Source organism: Sorex araneus, chromosome 11 (genome assembly GCF_027595985.1).
Source record: "Sorex araneus isolate mSorAra2 chromosome 11, mSorAra2.pri, whole genome shotgun sequence".
Taxonomy (NCBI): domain Eukaryota; kingdom Metazoa; phylum Chordata; class Mammalia; order Eulipotyphla; family Soricidae; genus Sorex; species Sorex araneus.
The window spans coordinates 32,692,330-32,715,363 of NC_073312.1; the positions used below are offsets into that span (position 1 = coordinate 32,692,330).

Genomic DNA, 23,034 nt, shown 5'->3' on the forward strand with positions numbered 1-23,034 from the left:
TGGCTGCATAGAAGGCAAGTGCCTTGCCCACTGGACTATCTTTCTGGCCCCAAATTCTGTCTCTTTCAAACAAGATGGATAAACTATATCCCCCCACCTCCCACCCCATGTCCAATTTTTTCATCTGTCTTGTTTTAATTAAAATTGGGGGATATATATACCTAACTTATAAGATTATTATGAGGTCAATAAGATAATGTATGTAAAATACTTAGCCAAGTTCAGGTACTTAAGTGCTTAATAAATCTTAGCTATTAGCTAATATCATATTATCATTATTATCCACTAAGAAAAGACATAATGAAATTATATTTTCCTAATAGGCAGCAAAATTAATACTGCTACCATTGCTATAGCTGTCACTGCCACTGCAATATTTATAAAGTACTTCAACAGTGATTTTCCACAACACAATTTGATTACATTGAGAGTATTCAGAATGTATGAGCCAATAAATGGGACAGTGTTATCTTTATAAAAAATAACAAATTGCATATTGGTATCTTCAAACGTTATAGAGAAAATTGCCATCTCTTACCTGGAAATTTTACTGCTTGGCAGTAGATGACAAGATCAGAAAGCTCTGGTGCAATCTGTCTGCTTTCCTTTTTATTTTGTGGAAGATAAAACTCTTCTCCCAGTTCCATGTCATATACCTATAAAATGGAAAATGGATATCATTTTAATGGCAGATACACACCAACTACCTTCTGAACCCCCAGAATGCTTTATCAGTGTCATGAACATGCTTCGCCTTGCTCCATATTTAACCAAATACATGTCTTCACACCTTTTCAGAGTAAAAGCTTTTTTGAGAGCAATGGGTGTATCTAATTCATTGCCCATGTTCCGCCAACGCTTAGTCCAGTGGATCTAAGTGTGGGACATTTGGTGTATATTTGCTGAATGAGTAGATTATTGATCATGCATCTCTCATAGCTCAAATTTTTAACTTATTTTATTACTGTTATAACAATTTCATAATCTCTGTGTCACCTGCACTGTCTATGGACAATCTCAGATTCTATATTGGGAGGTACATGAAGGTAGGAGCTATGCATATAATTTATCTTTCTGTTGTTACTTCTCTGTGACAATTGGACACTGTTTATCTTTTTGTTTCTCCCACACATCTTTGAAACTTCCTCAATTCCTTGAATGCACTATGCTGTCCTCTAAACGTTGTCTAAATGCAGTTTTTTTTTTCTTTGCCAAATCTTACTTCTCCAATACCATCTCCCAGGGACTCTTCTAACACCGTGATAATCAATAGTTTATTTTATTTATCTGGAAACACTATTTACACATGTGTCTCTATCATTAAATCTTCTACCGTGCTAAGTCAGTTTCTTTGATCTAGTACATCCTACTACATCCAAACAATAGTAAGCATTGGTTGGGTGAATCCATGGCTAACCTTCTACAAATTGCAGATGGTGACCCATATCATATTTGTGTGCTCTGTGGCACGTAAGGAAAAATGAGGAGGAAACTGAAAGGGAGGGATAGAGATGTAGTGAAGCCCCACCAGGTAATGACAGTACTACAGGATTAATGCAATTTAACAGAAACCAATCACCAACCTTGCCTTTGTTGCAAGCAGAATTATCTGCTTTCTTTATCCTCTTGGGTATTTCTTCATTATATTCAAACTGGAGCTTGTCATTACATGATTTATTTTCAGGTCTGTCTTCTAGAATATTGTCTGCAAATGAGTTGGTAGATTTCAGTGAGCAAGAACCAAATGCTTCAAGATCTATTTCTACATCATTGAAAAGATATCCAGATACTTGTGCTGATCTGCAAGACCAAGGCTTGGGCTATTTATAATGTACACCCATTTAATATAGGCATCATGATTTACAAAGGAATTCATAATTGAATCTCAGGAATATAATGTTTTAGCACTGATCCCCCTACCATTTTTGGAAAGTCACCAAAATAGAATTTTAAAAATCCATGACATGATGTACCCTCTATTGACTGAAATGACTCGTTTACCGGTAGTTTTGGTACTGTAGCCACAGTTTAAATGAAAAAGTATTTTTTCATACAGATAGTTGTGACTTCTTTTCATATAGACAGTGCAATAATTGTTAAAGATATCCTATGTTGGGGCTGGAGTGATAGCACAGCGGGTAAGGGCGCTTGCCTTGCACGTGGCCGACCCGGGTTCAACTCCCAGCATTCCATATGGTCCCCTGAGCACTGCCAGGGGTAATTCCTGAGTGCATGAGCCAGGAGTGACCCCTGAGCATTGCCGGGTGTGACCCAAAAAGAAAAAAATAGATATCCTATGTCAAGAGGCTTTTAGTTCCCGGATTCAGAAAGGATTCAATGACAAAGCACTTTTATATGATTTAAGAGCTCTCTTTACAATAAAGTTATTAATTCTTTTACCTTTAAAAATGTCAAAAACAGAAAAATGGTCACTTGAAGTATGAGATTTTGTTATAATTAGAAAATAATTTATTAAGTGAAAATTTTAATGCTAAGAATAAAAATATATCTAAACCATGACAAATGACAAAAGATTTACCTTACTATGATTTTTATATTAAAACAATGTTAAATGTTCTATGTTATCATGCTTTTGTTATTTGAAAGTGAGAAAGAAAAAGGTTCACTTCTCACCCAATATTTACTATTTTATCAAACCACAAATACTGATATTAAATATTCTTTTTTTTTTTTGCTTTTTGGGTCACACCCAGCGATGCTCAGGGGTTACTCCTGGTTTTGCACTCAGGAATTACTCCTGGCAGTGCTTGGGGGACCATATGGGATGCCGGGGATCGAACCTGGGTCGGCCGCGTGCAAGGCAAACGCCCTACCCGCTGTGCTATCACTCCGGCCCCGGTATTAAATATTCTTATATGAAATCAGAACCATGTAGGCTGCCAAGAAGGAAGTCAATTTAATAATTTTATAACATTTTATTCATATAACTATTATAGGTTCATGCTAGTCAGGCATAAGAAAGTATAAGCAAAAGCTGATATTCATGCAGTTAAAATGCCCAGTCAAATGGCTTTACCTTCCTGACTGTTAGGAGCAGGAGAAGCAGTAAGGACTTCTGCTACAGAGAAACAGAATCAGAGAGGGGAAACGAATAAGGAAAAGTAAGACAAAAAGATAGATAAATTAAACTAAGGATGAAGCAAAGCATAAATTACAACAGTTTAGATTACAGAATAAGTGAAATTAGAAATCTTCAATTAATTGACTCCTTTGACTATTAAAGGATGTAATGGGTAGCAATGAAAGGAATGTAAATGCTCTCAACATTAATTATAATGGCACATTCACAATCCATATCTTCAGTGACTATCATAAAACTTCCAATTATACTCTGTCATATGGAAAGAAATATATTAATTTGTTAGAATCATGCATTGTCAAAGAATATGCCTATTAAGTTGCTAGTTCAAGTTCAAAGCTAGTCAAGATAAAAGGCACACTTGGCAGAAGATTAATGTACATTTACTTAAATATTCATTGACAACTTATTGACCAAAAAAGTAGAGTTCCTAAAATATATAAGCTTCATCTTCAACTTCCTTTACCTTTTCAGAAAATAATTTTATATCTAGAAAACAGAATATTTTTATAACATAAGGAGGTATTAGACAAAGTCTCTCATTTTATATGTATCAAAACTGAGGAGTTAGAGCAATCCAAGAGATAAACACCACCTGGCAGTGCTTGGGGACTATTCCCAGCTTGGTGCTCATGGGTTGTTCCTAGCGCTGTTCTGGGGACCACACAAAGCAGGGAATTGAACCCAGAGTTTTAGCATGCAACACATGTGCCCCAGGCCTTTAAGCCATCTCCCCTGCTCTAGAGATGGTTCTTAAACTTGGGATTCTCACAAGAGCTCTGGAAGCCTGTGAAACTCTTGTGAATGCAAACAGGAATTCTGAGAGCATGTTTATTTCTCTGAGCAGATAGGAACAGCTTCCATCTCATTATCAAAGAGCCATTACTACAAGAAACTCAGAAACCTTTGAAAACTTCCAATGACGTTGCATATGGTTCTGTTTATAGAAAAATACTGTAGAGGAGTGCACAGAGTTGAGTGGGGCACCAAAAACCACAACCCTACATGTCAGACTGATAGAGCATTTAAGAGCAGCAAAGGGAAGGTGTATCAGGATGACCTTAGACAGGTGATGGCAAGGCCTGTTTGGGAACGAGTCAGAGTAATCTTTCAAAGAGCTGTGATGTCATCATGTGGTGGTAGCGAATTAACATCACAGATGATATATCTGTGCTAGAAGGGATATCAGCCCAAATCCTATCATCACACAACTGAGGGAGGCAAGACTGGAGTCATGGAAGGACATTGCCCCGGTTCTCCTAGTCCACTGGAGCAGAACTCCTTCCACATACACCCCACTTGAGCACAGCAAGGCTGCAAAATAGCTTGCAGCTATCTTAGAAATTCAGTGGGTGTAAAGTTTAAATCCTACGCTCCTAACCAAATGTAAATAAGAAATATCTGTCTCTTCTTGGCCAATTTTATTTTGCACATCAAACACATCTAAAATAATAACACTAATAAGTAAGACCATGCCCCTTCGATCTCTCAAAAATACATAAAAAATCAGAAGAGTAATTTATGATAGAGGGAATTTATCTTCCAGTGGAATAACTTCTTATGATTAATGAGGAAGAATAAAAAAAGTTGAAATATTTATATTCTTACCACTTTTGAAGAACTGACTGTATGAAATTATCTTGATTTCTTTTCATTTCCTTCCTTTTCCTACCTTCCTACTAAAGAACCAAACCTCAGGTTATCTGATAGAATCTGGGATCAATAAATCTGCTTTCAGGTGGTGGCATGATGCAATATATTATTAATAAGACCAAATATTAAGGGGAATGGATAAGATTCATATTTGGTGATCAGAGAGAGACTAGACTGCAATTGCTAGTCATGATGGAGAGTCATGGAACCAAGATGACCAGAGAACAGTCCTGAAGCTTGAAAACAGATACAGGAGAAAGAGGGGCGTGATTATCTTAATGTCAATGGGAAGTGTCAATATCTGCATATTAGCAAAACAAATACCCTCTATAGAAGTAACATCCCACACATGTAATTTTTTTATATCAGCAATTCTGTTTACTTAATAAATTTATAAGCCTATTGCCATGTAATTTTCAGCTAATAGCTCATCAATTATTTTTTTAAAATTTATTTATTTTTAATTAGTGAATCACCGTGAGGGTACAGTTACAGATTTATACACTTTTGTGCTTATGCTTCCCTCATACAAAGTTTGGGACCCCATCCCTTCACCAGTGCCCATTCTCCACCACCAGTAAACCCAGCATCCTTCCCACCCTCCCCAATCCCATCTCCCCCCACCCCACCCTGCCACTATGGCAGGGCATCCCCTTCTGTTCTCTCTCTCTAATTAGCTGTTGAGGTTTGCAATAAAGGTGTTGAGTGGCCACTGTGCTCAGTCTCTAGCCCTCATTCAGCCCGAAACTCCCTTCCCCCGCATGGCCTTCAACTACATTATGGTTGGTGATCCCTTCTCTGAGTTGCCCTTTCCCCAGAATGTGAGGTCAGTCTCCAAGCCATGGAGTCAACCTCCTGGTACTTATTTCTACGATTCTTGGGTGTTAGTCTCCCACTCTGTTATTCTATATGCCATAGATGAGTGCAATCTTTCTATGTCTGTCTCTCTCTTTCTGACTCATTTCACTTAGCATGAAACTTTTGATGCCGATCCACTTGAATACAAAATTCTTGACCTCCTTTTTTCTGACAGCTGCATAGTATTCCATTGTATAGATGTACCAAAGTTTCCTCAACCAGTCATCCGTTCTAGGGCATTCGGGTTTTTTCCAGATTCTGGCTATTGTAAACAGTGCTGCAATGAACATACATGTGCAGATGTTGTTTTGATTATACTTTTTTGCATCTCTGGGATATATTCCCAGCAGTGGTATTGCTGGGTCAAATGGGAGCTCAACCTCTAGTTTTTTGAGAATCGTCCATATTGTTTTCCAGAAGGGCTGAACCAGTCGTCATTCCCACCAGCAGTGTAGAAGGGTCCCTTTCTCCCCACATCCTCTCCAACAGCGGTTGCTTTTGTTCTTTTGGCTGCCACACATGTAATTTTTATATAAGTAAGCACTTTCAGTTTTTAAGTACTACATTGTTTTCCAGGAGTCACTAAAATGAAACATTGTCAGCAACGGGATCTCAGAAGACATTTTACAATCTCTAACAAATAATTCTCATTTAGTGCAAACAAAACACACACATCTGAAGTCTACTTCTCACTTGAAAAACCTATGCCCTGTAATCTGCAAGATAGTACCAGTCATATGATTTTTTTGTACTGTGCCATGGGTCATCACTAGTATTTTATTCCTTGGGTGGGACCAGAAAGAAATAATTTGTTGGTTTAGAACTATGGTAACCTAAGGAGTGTGTGTGTGTGTGTGTGTGTGTGTGTGTGTGTGTGTGTGTGTGTGTGATATGATGTCTCTTTTTCCAAACTCAGAAAGCAGGAGCTAAAGCCATGAAAGGGAAGGCAGAGAGAGCACAGAGCGGCAATGCAAGTGATTTAGGAGAGAGTGACGATAAAGCCACGGCCAACCAATCCATAAACAGCCTAAGTCACTCCAGACAAAGGGAGGGTTATCATAGGTTTCTCTGTTGTCATTCCACCCATTCTTCTCGAGATCCTGATTCCTGTATTACTTCCAACCCACTTCTCTTCTTTTCCTGGATGATGAATGTAGAAGTTACATAATTCTTTTCTACATCTGATTTTTCTTGCTCAGGGGTTAGAAGCTCTTGGACAATATTGCAATGACCTGCATCATTGGTTTATGGAGTGCCAGATAACACACCCCCCCACACACACACACCCACACCCACACCCACACCCCTAATAAAGCTCATCCAAGCATTTTCCTGTGTAAAGCCTGGGTTTTTGTCTTTCGTTTTTCTTACCGTCAGAGAGAGATTCATAGTCATAATCATATTCGTCTTCTTCCTCTTCCTCTTCTTCATTATTAGCAGGTGGGGGGTTGGCACTCCCGCCATTATTAACCTGAGCTTGCATAGAAGCTAACTGATGAGCCTATACAATATCAATAAAGATAGCAGATGTTAAGTTACTTAATTTTCACTTGTAATTTTTGAAATGATCACTTAGTACAACCATTAAAAGTGGTATAAAATGTTTGGATTAATTTGGGAAAGAAAACGAAACCCTGATTCATTTAAAGTACAATATCAATATGTAGATGAATGAACATCTCTATAGGAGGAATTTTGAAACTTTCAGAAATAATCACAAGGAACGCACGTGCAGTGCTGAGTCTAGTTCTCTAAGGGAATCCACACAGAAGAAATACCAAATTTCTGCTAGTGATGGGTAAATACAAAGATTTTTTTCATCTATGTTCATGAATCCTCTGAATTACATCTTTGATATTATCAGGAGCAAGAATACTTGTAAAACGAATGACTCCTCTGGCTCCTGAATGGCCATGATCCCAGAAGCACACAAACCAATCTCGGGATCCAGCAGCTTTTGGCAGAAATGCATCTGGACTATGCATTAAACCATGGCGTTGTGCCACCCCAGGTGGGGAAAGGTATTTGTCCCTTCCGCCTTCTCCACTCCCCCAGTGGCATGGTGGCTGCCATCTTTCAGAACCTATTTTGCAGTCGGGTATGAGACTGCAGTGGTGAGACACTCGGGGCCTCACGGGATGGGGGGTGGAACTGGCTCTTCTCCCTGCCCTGATGAGGCCCTGAGTTGCCACCCACAAACAGCTCCAGACTTATTACTAAAATATCAGAAATCCAAAATTAAAATTGCATGGCCTCAATGTGAAATTATATGCTCTTTATAAAAGCAATAGAAAACAAATTATCTAATGATGCCTTTTCAGCAGGTCTGATTGTTGGGGAAAATTCCAAACAATAATGGTGGGTCTCTTGTCGAAATAATGAATGTAATCAAAGTAGAGAGAGAGTAAGGTGGAAATCATCTGCCACACAGGCAGGGGAGGAGTGGGATGGGGGGGTATACTGGGGTTCTTGGCGATGGAAAATGTGCACTAGTGAAGAGATGGGTGTTTGATCATTGTATGACTGAGACTTAAACTGGAAAGCTTTGTAACTGTTCTCACGGTGATTCAATTAAAAAAAAATAATACTTGTAAAAAAACTCTAATTTGAAAAAGATAAGAGCACCTATGTTCACTGCAGAGTTATTTGCAATAAATATCTAGAAACAACCCAGTGCCAACAATAGATAAATGGATAAAGAAGATGTGGTATATACACAATGGAGTACTAGCCAGCTTTTAAAAAAGGCAAAATCTTCTTCTTTGTTACATGCATAGAACTAGACGTCATGTTAAGCGAAATAAGTCAGAAGAATAAATACAAATACCAGATGAGTTTATTCATGCATAGTATATAAAGTAACAAATTAAGGGATTAAATTTAGTGGCCATTAAAAACAAATCTTGAGGATTCTGATACTGGTAACATAACTGAGGTTACCAGGCTAGAAAGTGGAGTCAGATGGGGAGCCATAGTAAGAAGAGAAGGGACCTAGAGACAGTAGTGAAGAGATACTGGCACTTTGGTGGTAAGTGTGGTGTGGTAACACACTATAGCCAAAGCATAAATATTAACAGTATTATAAACCATGTTACCTCAGTCATCATTATCACCATTTTGCCTTGAGAATTACATATTTTAAGATAATGTTCTAGTCCTGAAATTTCCTGAAATATGGCTATATTTACAAAAAATATATAGGACTAGAAAGATAGCACAAAGGATAAGGCATTTGTCTTGCTTGTGGCTGACTAGGGTTTGGTCAAGGGCCTCACATATGATCCTCTAATGTCGCCTAGGATTGATCAAAGCCAGGAGTGAGCCCCAAGCACAGCTGGGCGTGGCTCCCCAAATGTATATCACTGTCACTGTCATCCCGTTGCTCATCGATTTGTTCGAGCGGGCACCAGTAACATCTCCAGTGTGAGAATTGTTGTTAGTATTTTTGGCATATCGAATATGCCACGGGTAGCCTGCCAGGCTCTGCCGTGCAGGTGAGATACTCTTGGTAGCTTGCCAGGTTCTCTGAGAGGGGCGGAGGAATCCAACATGGGTTGGCTTCATGAAAGGCAAACGCCCTACTGCTGTGCTATCGCTCCAGCCCCCCAAATGTATATATAAATAATATATATTTGAATACCAAAATATACATTTATATATTAATTATTTGAATTCCCGAATATATACATTATATATACATATATATAAAATTTACACTGAGACTATCCGTCACTGTCACTGTCATCCCATTGCTCATCTATTTACTCGAGCGGGCACCAGTAATGTCTCCAGTGTGATACTGTTACTGTTGTTACTGTTTTTGGCATATCGAATATGCCACGGGTAGCTTGCCAGGCTCTGCCGTGCTGGCGAGATACTCTTGGTAGCTTGCCAGGCTCTCTGAGAGGGGCAGAAGAATCGAACCCTGGTAGGCCTCGTGCAAGGCAAACGCCCTACCTGCTGTGCTATCACTCCAGCCCACACTGTGACTATATATAGATAAAATATTTCACAGGGTTGGAAAGATAGCAAGCACAGGGGTTAAGACATTGTCATGCATAGAGCCAACCCAGGTTTAATTCCCAGCACTATATGTTGTTCCTCATCAGATGTGATCTCTAAGCACAGGGCTAGAGTAAGCCATGATGGTGGGAAATGTACCCTGGTGAAGCGATGAGTGCTGGAACGTGATATCACTGAAATCCAATCATGAACAACTTTGTAACTGTGTATCTCACTGTGATACAATTAAAAAAAATAAATAAAAACAGCAAGCCATGAGCACCCCTAGGTATTGCACCAAAAACCAAACAAACAAAAATTTAACAATGCAGAAATTTTTATTCTATAAAATGTAGTATTAACCAGGTTGGTAGTCTCTCTCTCTCTCTCTCTCTCTCTCTCTCTCTCTCTCTCTCTCTCTCTTTCTCTCTCTCTCTCTCTTGCTCACCCCCACCCTCTCTCTCTGCTCAGGGATAACTCCTGATAGTGCTCAGAGGCCATATGTAGTGATGAAGATCTAACCAGGACCAACCACAGCCACGAAAAATGCAATTTACTATCTCTCTGGCCCTGGGCTAGTATTTCTCAAGGTGGGTTTTAGGGAGAACTAGATCCATGCATGTTGGTGGCTGTAATGTAAACACTGACAATTATAGTAACTATAAAGCACAATGGAAGTTTGGAAGACTGTAGCTCAAACAGACTAAAACACATTCATACCACAGGGATTTTTACAGAGCCTTCATTTAATAAGCTAAAGGGCATCATGGTTCTTCAAAGAGCTCCAATGCAGCATTTCCCACGCTTATTTAATCAAGGAATTTTCTGTCTTTCTTTTTTCAGAGTGTCTCATAGGATTAGTGTTCAAAAATCTGCTCTAGGCAGAAGTGAGCTACAAAAACAAGTCTATTTGTCATGCATACAAGCAAGGTCTTGACGCAACAGCTAACATTCAAGGTAGAGCCAAGTGCTAGAAAGATGATGTAAGGAGCCTTGTAGGAAGGGTGAGAAGTGCATGGCAGGAGTGATGCCACAGAGACCCAAATGGCAGCAGTGCCAGAGAGTGATGTGCCAAGTCTCTTAGATGCTCAAACACTGGCCCCAGTGCAGGAAGTCTGGGAGGGACAGCGATGGCCAGACATAGAGCCAGGAGATGACATACTGATTCTCTGAAATATCCCATTTTAGGACTCAGCCTTGAATAACAGCAATTCAGATATAGGTCAAGGGGTTAGAACAAGGATCAGATGAGAAAGCTGGCTCAGAAGACTCAGCTAGCTAAGTACTCCTTGTCTATATCCCTGGTACCCAACGTGGTTTCTATCATCTAGTGTGAACTGCTTGAGTCTAGTGCACTCTAAAGTTCAAGAGACCAGTGTCAGAATCCTAGAGAGTTTGGGAAGGATTTAGGTGGCAGTCCTCATTAAGGGCTTCAACACCAGACTAGAGCAAGAGCTTTAGAAATGCTTCTTTTCAGCCAATCCATCCTTGTGAGGGTAAGTTCTAGGTATGAAAATGACCCAGTTCTTCCAAGTTAGGGGTTGGGCCTGACTGAGTATCCCGGAGCTCTAAGCAACCGGCAGTCATTCAGTCTTATGTGAGTATAGATACCAGTTCCAAACCTGCAACTTGCCAGATAACTGAAAGAATTTTTAGATACAGTTATAAGCTCTCTGTGAGAAATCCTAGGGGGTGGCAGGGGAGTGAATAAATGTGGTCTTAGAAATTTAGAAATGGGGGCCAGAGCGAGAGTACAGTGGATGGGGTGTTTGCCTTGCATGTGGCCAACCTGGGTTCAATCCCCAGCATCCCTTATAGTCTTCTGAGCATGTCAGGAGTAATTCCTGAGTGCAGAGTCAGGAGTAACTCCTGAGCATCACTGAGTGTGACCCAAAAAGATAAAAAAAAGAAATCTAGAAATGGGATTATATTGTATTAATTCTCCAAAAGGAGGAAGAGGTCAATTGTGGAAATTACACACTTGGGAGAGTCAAGGTAAAATCTGATAAGATTTCTAAACATATTAATATTTAGTTGACCATGAGAACATATAAAATAGAAAAAGATAATAGGAAATGTTTCATAACTTTACTAAGAACCCACTTCTCTCTAACAGCAATATCTTTGGACTCTGTGGGAAATATTAGATTAGTAATGTTTCCAAGGTTCCAGGATGGTCAGAACTATTTTTTTTCTTTTTGGATCATACCCAGTGATGCTCAGGGGTTACTCCTGGCTCTACACTCAAAAATTACTCCTGGCAGTGCTTGGGGGACCATATGGGATGCTGGGGATTGAACTTGGGTCAGCCGTGTGCAAGGTAAACACCCTACCGCCTGCTCAGAACTATTTTGAAATAAACACATTTTCAGGCCTTCCATCTGGAAATTATGATTAAGTTGGTAAGATTTGGTACCTAAGAATGTATGTTTTTAAAATTGTTCTAGTGATTTTTTTTTGCTTTTTGGGTCACACCTGGCAATGCACAAGGGTTACTCCTGGCTTTGCACTCAGGAATTACTCCTGGCAGTGCTCAGGGGACCATATGGGATGCTGGGAATCGAACCAGGGTCGGCTGCGTGCAAGGCAAACACCCTACCCGCTGTGCTATTGCTCCATCCCCCCATTGTTCTAGTGATTCTTATCAATACATTTTAATTTTTGTATCACCTCATAAAAGATCTTTCCCTTACAACCTGAGAATCTTGGCTAGGACTATGAGCTGGTTGTCTTTGAAAAATTAGTGCAGATGACTAGACCCCTATTTTCTAATCTATGAATAGAGAAGTAGCAACAGACTTGGAAGAAATGTGGGAATACCAGAAAAAAAGAGTCAATACTAGACAGGACCAATAATCTCCTAAACTCCAGGAATTTTCTTTTTCTTTTTTTTTTTGGTCCAGGAATTTTCTGTAAGAATGGCCCTAGGCTCTCCATGGTATCTGTTTCAGGGACGTTGGGAATGAGGACACCTTTGGAAAAACTGTGAAAAACTCATTAGATGATGGATGCCAAAACTCACACAGTCACACACATGAAATAAGTAACATTTCAAAGCCATGAAAGGAAAGCTGAACAGAGATAAATCTGATACTTCCTGAACATAGAATATTAAAATTAATGATAAGTCTGGAAAAATAGGCAGACTAGGCATCAGAGTAGCCCCTGTGAAAACTTCTAAACTCTTTCTCTATTCCACAATTCAACCTGAGTCTGTGTACAAAATGATTATTATTTCAAAGTATAACAGCCATTGGCTCCATGGACAGGTATATATAGCTGGATTAAGAGAGCTGATGGGCGCACTGTCAGATCCAATCTGGGGTACTGACTTAGTTCTGAAAATTACATTTTAAGATCGATGAATTCAATAACATCAACAAGTCTAAGAATACCCAAAGTATTATTAATAGAAAATGAATAAGCAGACTATGAGTAACATACCTGTGAGGAACAGTTGATACAAGAATGTTTTTCTTGGAGAAAAGAAAAGCTGGTGGGGAGAGACATGCTGGATTTCTAGATATGGAATTAGTCTGTGCAGCTGCAGGGTGAAGAAGTAGTGCCAAAGAATAGGAGGCACAGGGAGGAAGATTTGGGCCCAATATAAAAAAGACTTCTGCAGTGACACCATTTATTCATTAGTAGAATGGAGAGTGCATAAGTAATTGCAAATGACTGTATAGCATGGACAGGGCAATAGCAATGAGAACATAGATATATAGCCTGAAGACTACTGAAGGTATGCACGGGGAACTGTATCTGCTTGACAGATAGAAGGGCCAGTGTTGGATAACATTAGTTTGTCCTTGGCCCTCCCGCAGGGAGCTTAGGTTTATTGGGTTACTCCCATAACAGTGCCCCTGAGGCACAGTCAATTCCATCAGCCCCTAATAATTCTATATTGTTTTTCTCTTTCCTTCAAGTTCTTTGCATGGTTTAGCAATGTCCTTTTTGTATAGACATAGGCAGAGAGTTAATGCTATGCTTTTATAACATGGGAGTTAATTGACTCCAAATAATATTTATTTCTGGGCATCTGTCATATTTACCTGACTTAAGCCCCAGTTGCCTTTACTTCCTAACACCCCCAAAAGGAGGATCCCAGGGAGGGACAAGGATGGGCCCAGGGCAAGCTGTAAACTACCTGGCATTGAAAGGAGACAAGCTAAACACCATAAGTGTAATAAGTTAAGAGCACGGTCATGGAACAAACTCTGTCATGACCCAAAAAGAAGTAATTGAACAAGGACCCTGCTGGGGTTAGGAAAAACTAACCTTGTCTGAGCACTATAGTCTGGGATATATAGCAAAACGTCTCCAGGAAGATCCAACCTTTCTCTTACTGTGTCCATAAAAATGACTAGAAGTATTAGTAAGAAGTAAATTTACTATGATTGCTTAAATGTATTATTAGCTGAGGAAAGGAGAAAGAAATATACCCTAGATGGAATCTCAGCCTTGAACAGATCTAGTAATCTAGAGTGCTGAACCCTCAGATGATATTCTGTCCTTGAGTTAATCTAGAATTTTCCCTGAAGGAGTGGCTTTCCATCTGTTTGTTATTATGACAATATATTATACACATAGGTTCATAGGTAGGTTCAACCCCACCTATGTGTACCCCCACCCTTCATGATTTCTATATAACTATGCTCTAAGGGGAGAGACTGAACTATGATGGGGAAATAAGAGAAATTACTATGCTCTAAAGAGAAGAGAGGAGAACTATGATGGAGAAAGAGGAGAAATTACTATGTTGGAGAAAGAGGAGAAATTACTATGTTGGAGAAAGAGGAGAAATTACGGGGAGAGATGGGACAATGCTGGGAAAGAGAGAGAAACTGACTACCAACCAACCTGGGACCCTATTTCTCCGTTTCCCCATTCCTCTGGTCCTTGGTCCATCTGTTCCCATGGGCTGGCCAGGGAACAATTTTCCGCCACCGAACGCTTGAATCCTGCACCCCCATGCTTCTTTGAAACTTATAGGCCAGTCATTTTTAGATAAAGAAAACAGCAGAAAAACACTATGGAGATTTCTCAAATTACTAAAAACAGAAATACTTATTATAGGATTTAATAATCTTACTCCTAGGTATCTATCTCTAGAACACAAAAACTACTCTGAGAAGGTACCGATTGAAGCATTGTTTATAGAAGAGCGGAGATAAAGAAACAACCCAAGTACTCAACCCTAGATGAGTAGATAAAGAAGATGTGTTGTACACACAACATTGATGGAACATCCTAAGCGAAATAAGTCAGAAGGAGAAAGACAAATACCCAACAACCTCACTCACAGAAAGGATATATATCCCTCCCTAACCCTAACCCTCCATTCCCCCACCCTCCAGTCTGCCTCCATGGCAAAGGCTCTACCTCTCTTTCACTCTCTCTCTATCTCTCTTTCTCTCTGTGTCTTTCTCTTTCTCTCTCTCTCTCCTTTTGGGCAAACCAAAACAAGTTCTTGGACTCTATTGCAGAACAGAAGTTATGAACTGGGGTGGGGAGGAATGGAAGGGGAAAAGAGGGAGTATAAGAAGTGGGATAAAAGGGTAGAGGAGGCTCAATGAACTGCGGTGGAGAGATCTTGCAATTTGGGTACTGGGTGTGGTGTGGTGATACATGTGTTGTGAAATTGTGTGGAGCTAGTTGACCTAGCAGAGATCTTAGATGTTGACCTTCTAGGCTGACTTCATTCAGACCAGAGTGTTCTACTGGTGTGGTACTTTTAAAATAATTTAATTAAAACAGTTCATTTATGAGGGCGCATATGCTCCACCCATCCTCACCACTTCCAAATGTCATATAAACAGCTGGCTTCTCATCTTTGTATTTCCCACTCAGGTCCCTGAAGATGGCTAATGTTGCAAATCTTGGTCCAGAGCTGCACGCACCCATCAACTTGGGGAATGTGTACCTCCAGGTTGTCCAAGGACTTGAAAGGATATAAAGGATCAAGTTTATTTATTTATTTAATTCTTACTTTTTGGGTCACAGCGGTTACTCCTGGCTCTGCACTCAGGAATTACTCCTAGCGGTGCTCAGGGACCATATGAGATAGGATGCTGGGAATCGAACCCGGTTGGCTGAGTGTGAGGCAAACGCCCTACCTGCTGTGCTACCTGGCTCCAGGCCCAGGTTCAAATATTTTTAAAGGAGTCAATTTCTAGATTCAAGGCCTTTAACATCTCTGTATACTCTTAAAAAACAAGCCTCTTAAGGGCAATTCATGATTGGAAAGTACTCCCTTCCACCTTCTTTTCATGACTGCTCTTCTCTGACTTTGCTTACCATTTTTTCCCCATTTTTTAAATTAAAGAATTGCAATTTACAAAGTTATTGATATATGAGTTATAGACATATAATATTTCAATACCAAGCCCACCACCAGTGTCTTCTCTGACTTTAAAAAATAAAAGCATAACTCTGTTGTCAATCACCAGTCCTACTATGACGGGTAAGATGAGGTGGAAAAAAACTATCCAAGGCCTCAAAGAGTAGATTAAGAATGTAGAATTTCTGAGAGACAATTATGAAAAATTAAAGAGGGGGTGAATTATATTTCATCCAGACAACACACACATTGAAGACTCCATGCTTTGTCTACCTGTTCCATACACACAGAAACACACACATCTGTCATCACTCTCTTCTACTCATTCATTTCTCTATCTGTCCATTTTTGAAATAAAATTCAGAGGTGAGATGGGATGATATCACAAAGCAAGAATTAAAGCACAAAGCAAGTGGAAACAGAGATAAACAAATTGGACTATCTTAAAATAAGAAGCTTTTGCACCTCAAAAGAAACAGTGACCAAAATACAAAGACAGTCTACAGAATGGGAAAGGATATTCACCCAATACGTATCGGATAAGGGGTTGATATCAAGGATATACAAGGCACTGGTTGAACTCTACAAGAAGAAACATGCAACCCCATCAGAAAAAAAATGGGGTGATGAAATGAACAGAAACTTTCTCAAAGAAGAAATATGAATGGCTAAAAGGCACATGAAAAAATGCTCCTCATCACTAATCATCAGGGAAGTACAGATCAAAACAACAATGAGATACCATCTTACACCACAGAGACTGATCCACATCCAAAAGAACAAAAGCAACCAGTGTTGGTGTGGATGTGAAGAGAAAGGGACTGTCCTTCACTGCTGGTGGGAATGCCGACTGGTTCAGCCCTTTTGGAAAACAGTATGGGCAATTCTCAAAAAATTAGAAACTGAGCTCCCATTTGACCCAGCAATACCACTCCTGGGAATATATCCCAGAGAGGCAAAAAGTTATAGTAGAAATGACATCTGCACTTGTATGTACATTGCAGTACTGTTTACAATAGCCAAAATCTGGAAAAACCCAGCGTGCCCAAGAACAGATAACTGGTTAAAGAAACTTTGGTACATTTACACACTGGAATACTATGCAGCTGTTAGAAAAGATGAAGTCATGAAATTTGCATAAAAGTGGATCAACATGGAAAGTACCATGTTAAGTGAAATGAGTCAGAAAGAGAGGGACTGACATATAAGATTGCACTCATCTGTGGAACATAAAGTAACAGAATGGGAGACTAACACCAAAGAGTAGTAGAGATAAGGACCAGGAGGTCTTCTCCAAGGCTTGGAAACCAGCCTCACATGCTGGGGGATAAGGCAGCTCAGATAGAGAAGGGAACACCAAGTAAAGGATACTGGGAGGACCCATTCGGGTTGAAAGATGTGTGCCAAAAGTAGACTAAAGACCACACACGATGGCCACTCAATACCTCTATTTCAAACCACAACAACCAAAAGCAGACAGAACAAAAGGGAACTCCCTGCCACAGAAACAGGGTGGGGTGGTGGAGGATGGAGTGGGAGGGATGCTGGGAACATGATGGAGGAGAATGGGCACTGGTGGAGGGACGGGTAAATGATCATTTTATGACTGAAATGCAAACAAGAAAGTTCATAAGTTTGTAGTTGTACCTCATGGTGATTCACTAATAAAAAACTAACAAACAAAAAAAACCCCTCCTAAATAAAGAAAAAAAACCCACAAAGTTAGCCTCTTTATTTTTTTTTAAATCAAAGTAAGTCTGGCTGAGTTAGCTAATTTATTTGACAATGAGGATAGGACTATTTTTTGCATATTTTATTTGTATATAATTTGTGTTATATACTATATACAACAAATAATATGTCTGAAAATAGATCCTTTGTAACTAAACACAATCGAAAATTTAAGATTACCTTAAGAATGTATGAGAGTGGCTGAAGAGGTAACACAGGGGTTAAGGTGCTTGCTTGCCTTACATGCAGGGAAGCTCAATTCAATCATGGCACCTCATGGTCTCCTAAGCACTGCTGGGAATGACCCCCAAGCATAGAGCCAGGTGTAACCTCTATACATTACTGAGTGTGGCCCAACTCCACCCCCCTCTGTCATCCCTGACAGAAAGGAAAAAGAAAGAAAGAGAATGTACAGGAGATTAACACAGTATTTATATATCCCTTTAAGGAACATTTCAGCAAAACAAGTTTAAGCTTGTTTAATAAACAAGCTCAGAGGAAACCTGGTCAGTAGGTGAGGAGGGAAGTTTGGGAAATCCTTGGTTCTTACTAGAAATGCAGAGGACAGGAAGTTCCAAGGTGCTTCTCAGAGAGGCAATTATGTTCCAGAAAGGCAAGAAATATGGAACTTAGAGCTTGTGTTTCATCTTGGGAAAGATTTTGTGAGCTGTGAGTCTTAGAAGGCTCCTTTAAAGCTGATTACTTTAGGGGGGACTTGGTATGTAGCTAAGTGGTACAGCACTTATCTAATAGGTGTGAGTTATGAATTTGCCCTGCATTATTGAGTCTGATTCTGGTGGCACTGCTGTTAGGGCCCCTAATGCCATAATAAAAATATAATATCTGCTGTTCCTCAAGCAACATGCTCTTTGTGTCCCTTGAGAGAGCAGACGCCATTGTGACAGGGACAAATGAAGATGTTACTGGCACCCGCTCAAGCAAATCGATGAACAATGGGATGACAGTGATACAGTGATATAGTTCCTCAAGGAAAGGGTAAAACCTCCCCACCCCTCAACCTACCCCAGAGTGCAGCAACAACAAAGGCAGGGAAAGAAAGGGAAAAGAGTAAAGTGAACTATTCAGCATTTACAGTTTACAGATGAAGAAATGAAGACCCAGAAAGATTGTTCGGAGGTGGGGTGGTGGTGGGGTTGGGTCATACCTGGTGATGCTCAAAGGTTACTCTTAGATCTGCGCTCAGTAATCATTCCTGGCAGGCTTGGGGGGACCATATGGGATGCTGGGGATCAAACCCAGTTCAGCTACATGCAAGGCAAGTGCCTTACTCGCTGTACTATTTCTCTGTGTCCCAGGGCTGCTTTCTGATAGCATTAGAATTAGTGACTAAACCTAATTCCCCCCATCGTACCGCTCAACATCACACTACATATCACTTGGTTTTAAACTCAGATCCTACTTTTGAGTTCTAGCAATTAGAATGCTTAGAATATTGGGAATTGGGGGTTGGGAAGGTGGCTCATTAGTAGTGCATGCCTTGCATGTGTGAAGCCCCAAGTTCAATTCCTGGCACTGCCAGGAAGTGATTATTTCAAATTGTCTACTTGACAAGGTCAAACTGGACACTTGACTTATTTGACTTGAATTTTTTTTCTTAATGACTTAAGACAAAGGGTACATATATATATACATATATATACACAATTTTTTTTAAATGTAGGAGTACTGCTATTTATTTAGTCATTGATTAAGCTGATTGAATTGGGCATGAACTCCACATTATTTAAAAATTTTTTTTAGTTGGATATCCATGAGACAGACCATTACAAAGCTGTTCATAATTGGGTTTCAGTCATACAATGATCCAGCACCTGTCCCTCAACCAGGGTACATTTCTCATCACCAAAGTCTCCTGTTTCCCTACCACCACCCCCTAACCCCCCACTTCACATCCCCAGCCTCCCTTTATGGGAGGCACTTTCCTTCTTGCTCTCTTTCTCCTTTTCCTTTTGTGCATTATGGTTTGCAATACAGATGCTAAGAGGTCATGGTGTTTGTTCAGGGCATTCGGTATTTGCCAAGGCTTCTGGAAGTACAGGGAGGTCGAGGGGAAGTAGCCCATCCCTGGAGATGTCAGTCACAAAGCCTGAATGCCAGAATATTTAGCAGATTATATCTTGATGAGGTCTGTCTGAGACAGTGGAGTTAGACCAGGGGTATGGTGGCGATTTTGAACTGTGGAAGCAAGTGACTGCTAGGGGTTCTCTTTGGGCAGGCTATCAGGCCAACCTGTCCCCCTCCGATTTATCCCTGTCTGTTCAGCCATGCATGGGTCCTAACTTAACTGTGGCTTTTGATCTCTTTTGATATATATTTTTTTAATTTTATTTTTTTATTGAATCACCATGTGGAAAGTTACAAAAGTTTCAGGTTTAAGTCTCAGTTATACAATGCTCAAATACCCATCCCTTCACCAGTGCACATATTCCACCACCAAGAATCACAGTATACCTCCCTCTTTCCCCCCACCTCCCCAGCCCCCCATCCCGCATGTGTAACTGGTAAATTTCAATTTACTTTCACTTTACTTTGATTACATTCAATATCTCAACAAAAAATTCACTATCATTGATTTGGAGTTCCTCCCCTCTTTTGATATTTATCTATGGGTCTTGGAAATAAGGCCAATAAATGAATTTGTACAGCTGAGCTGGAGGTGGTTTGTGGGCATGACTCCCATATACCTAACTTCTGGTTGTTTAATTTTTTGGTAAACTTGGTCCCAACTTGTTGGGGTCCAGCCAAAGGCACAGCAGCAATTTTGGGGTATCAGGAAGCTTGAAGGCACTGTCAGGCTGCTGATGCACTTGCCCCGCAGGTACAGGTTGACTTGCTGGTGGCACCATACCCCCAGAGCATGGGGGAGGCAAATATGGGAGTGCCTTAGGGTTCTCATGTCACGGTGATCTATTCTGGCACTGGGAGCACAGAGCAGCTACTCTTGGGATCCCACTACTAACCGCAGGAGTCTCCACTCCAGTCTGAGTGTTCTCCCTAAGGAGGCTCCCCCAAAACAACAGTGGGACTGGCAACTGTGAGCATAGGGCTAGTGACCATAGCCAGGCATTCTTCAACATAGAATAAGTTAGGTAATAGGTAAATTCTTTATTTTTATGGCTTGCAATACAGGTGCTAAGAGGTCATGGTGTTTGTTCAGGGCATTTGGTATTTGCCGAGGCTTCTGGAAGTACAAGGAGGTGGGGGGAGGTGGACCTCTTTGTTTTAATTTCAATTTTAATTTATTACTTAATTTATTTATTTTTCACACGGCAGAGCCTGGCAAGCTACCCATGATGTATTTGTACACCAATGTGCTCTTCATGTTTCTAAAGCAAGCAGACACCACTGGGCTACACTAGCATGCGACAAGGACAAATGAAAATGTTAGTGGTGCCCACTTGAGCAAATCGATGGACAATGGGATTACAGTGATACAGTGAATAGGTAAATTCTACATAGGAAGTCAATTTCACAAAAATAAAATTTTAGCAGAGTAGGATAAGTGTATGTATAGGGCTATTATTAAATGAAAATCCAGAAAAGCAAATATGCAATTCTTAGAAACTCAGTCTTTAGAAATTGATTACCTAGAAGGTCATCTGAGAGTTTGGTATGACATGGAATTTGTTGTTCTGGGGGCACATAATATATTACAACGTCTTTAACTAAAGAAGATGTACCTTCTGCTTTAAGATATCCACAGGTGTCTGATGGGCTTTTAGTTTCTTATTTTTAAGAAGCACTTTCCTCCGAAGTTGGTCAGGTGAGGGAAGCATGGGATCATCTGAGAAATCACTCTCAAACAAGAATTTAGTCACCAGTTTCTCTCCAAACACAGTCTGAAAAGAATAAAGAGAAACACATTATTGGTGCTTTTGTCTGTATTTGAATTACTAGATATTTGAACCCAGATGAGTTTTTGTAAAAATTCAAGGGAGAGAACCTAGAAAAGCAGTTGTTCCCTCCCTACCTCTGTCCCTTCCACCTCCTGCCACCCAGTCTCTTCCCGAAAGGTAGGAGGGGTTTAGAAGGACAGGATGAGAATCTGGAACAGTCTCCAGATGTAAAGAAAAGAAGCTAGGTAAACTAGACAACACTGTTTGTAAAAGAATCTTCATTCCAATGTGGGTGAGAAGTCAAAAGGAGGGAGCACTTAAAGTTGATAGAGAGTGAGGCAAAGAAGCAAGATAGGAGAGAATGAGCCACCACTCAATATAAAGAACAGCAGCGGCATCCTTAAAGATTTTCTGAGTATTGGTTTTCAAAACAAGGGACTGGGAGAAAGTACAGCAGGTAGGCACTTGCCTTATAAGCAGCAGAGCAGAGTTCAATCCCCAGATTCCCATATGTCCCCTGAGCATTCAGGAGTGATCCCTGAGCATCACTGGGTGTGGCTCCTAAACCAAACCAAACCAAAACAACAACAAAAAACCCAATAGGGAACATGCATCCCACTTGGAGGTGGGTAGTTTCTAGCTATTTTTTAATTATAGAAAGACAAGCAAGACAGTAGCTCAAAGAGCTGCTTCACATGTAGGAATTCAGGTACCATCCATCCTTGGCAATACATAGTCCCAATGTCACTGCAGATGTGGAAACTGGGGTTCCCACATGCAAAGTAGCCCTTTAAACTATGCTTCAACTGTTCTTTTTGCTGAGCTATTGGGGCAGGAGGAGCACAGAGAGAGAGAGTGAGAGGTTCTAATTTTTTTGTCTTTTTCTAGGTTTACTGTGGGCTGCAATACTTGTTGTTACTAGAGAAAATTGTATTTAATCCATCCCTATATGAAAAGAGAAATGTTTTGATACTGTGTGAGGTTTTTTGGACAAAATTTGTGTTCTGGAAAGAATATTTGAAAACAGACAGCTAGTCAAGAATGTGGCTGAAAGTAGTATAGCACATTCCTGGCATGTGTAAGATCCTGGATTTAATCCTCAGCACTATGTGCACCTGGCTCCTGAATTGTCATATTTAGCTTCCACAGTTAATAAAAGAGCTGGCTAGAATATATCTATTGATTTTGTTGTAGAAAACAATGTGTGTTAACATAAAGCTCTCATAAATATACTCAGAAACTTGTAAGCAAATTTTCTCAGTTAGAAATCTTCCAAAGAGTTTTTTGTTTGGCTTGAGCACATTTGTTGAAAACAAAAAAGGGCATCATATTTTTAAGAAGCTTCTAAAAACACCAAACATCAGGAAATATGAAAATCATGTAGCCAAATTTTAACAAAAACTTCATGTTATTGAGATTGAGAAATGAGTGCCACTGTTTGGTAAGTGGTGCTAATGACATTCTTTTCTATCTGATACAGGGGTCTTTGTAAG

At 40.0% G+C, this 23,034-nt stretch overlaps 1 protein-coding gene across 3 annotated transcripts in view; it reads right to left on the reverse strand.

Annotated features, from left to right (window-relative positions):
* PLCE1 (phospholipase C epsilon 1) overlaps positions 1–23,034 on the reverse strand; it is a 372,017-nt gene that overhangs the window by 43,727 nt on the left and 305,256 nt on the right. For 2 of the 3 annotated variants that reach the window (XM_055119418.1, XM_055119416.1), the window contains exons 19-22: positions 21,386–21,544; positions 6,983–7,112; positions 1,584–1,705; positions 539–656 (exon numbers count right to left, since the gene is read on the reverse strand). In XM_055119418.1, coding sequence (XP_054975393.1) covers positions 539–656; positions 1,584–1,705; positions 6,983–7,112; positions 21,386–21,544 — 529 coding nt within the window. Of the gene's footprint in view, positions 1–538; positions 657–1,583; positions 1,706–3,037; positions 3,080–6,982; positions 7,113–21,385; positions 21,545–23,034 lie in introns of all 3 variants that reach the window. The other variant, XM_055119417.1, reaches the window with a different exon arrangement.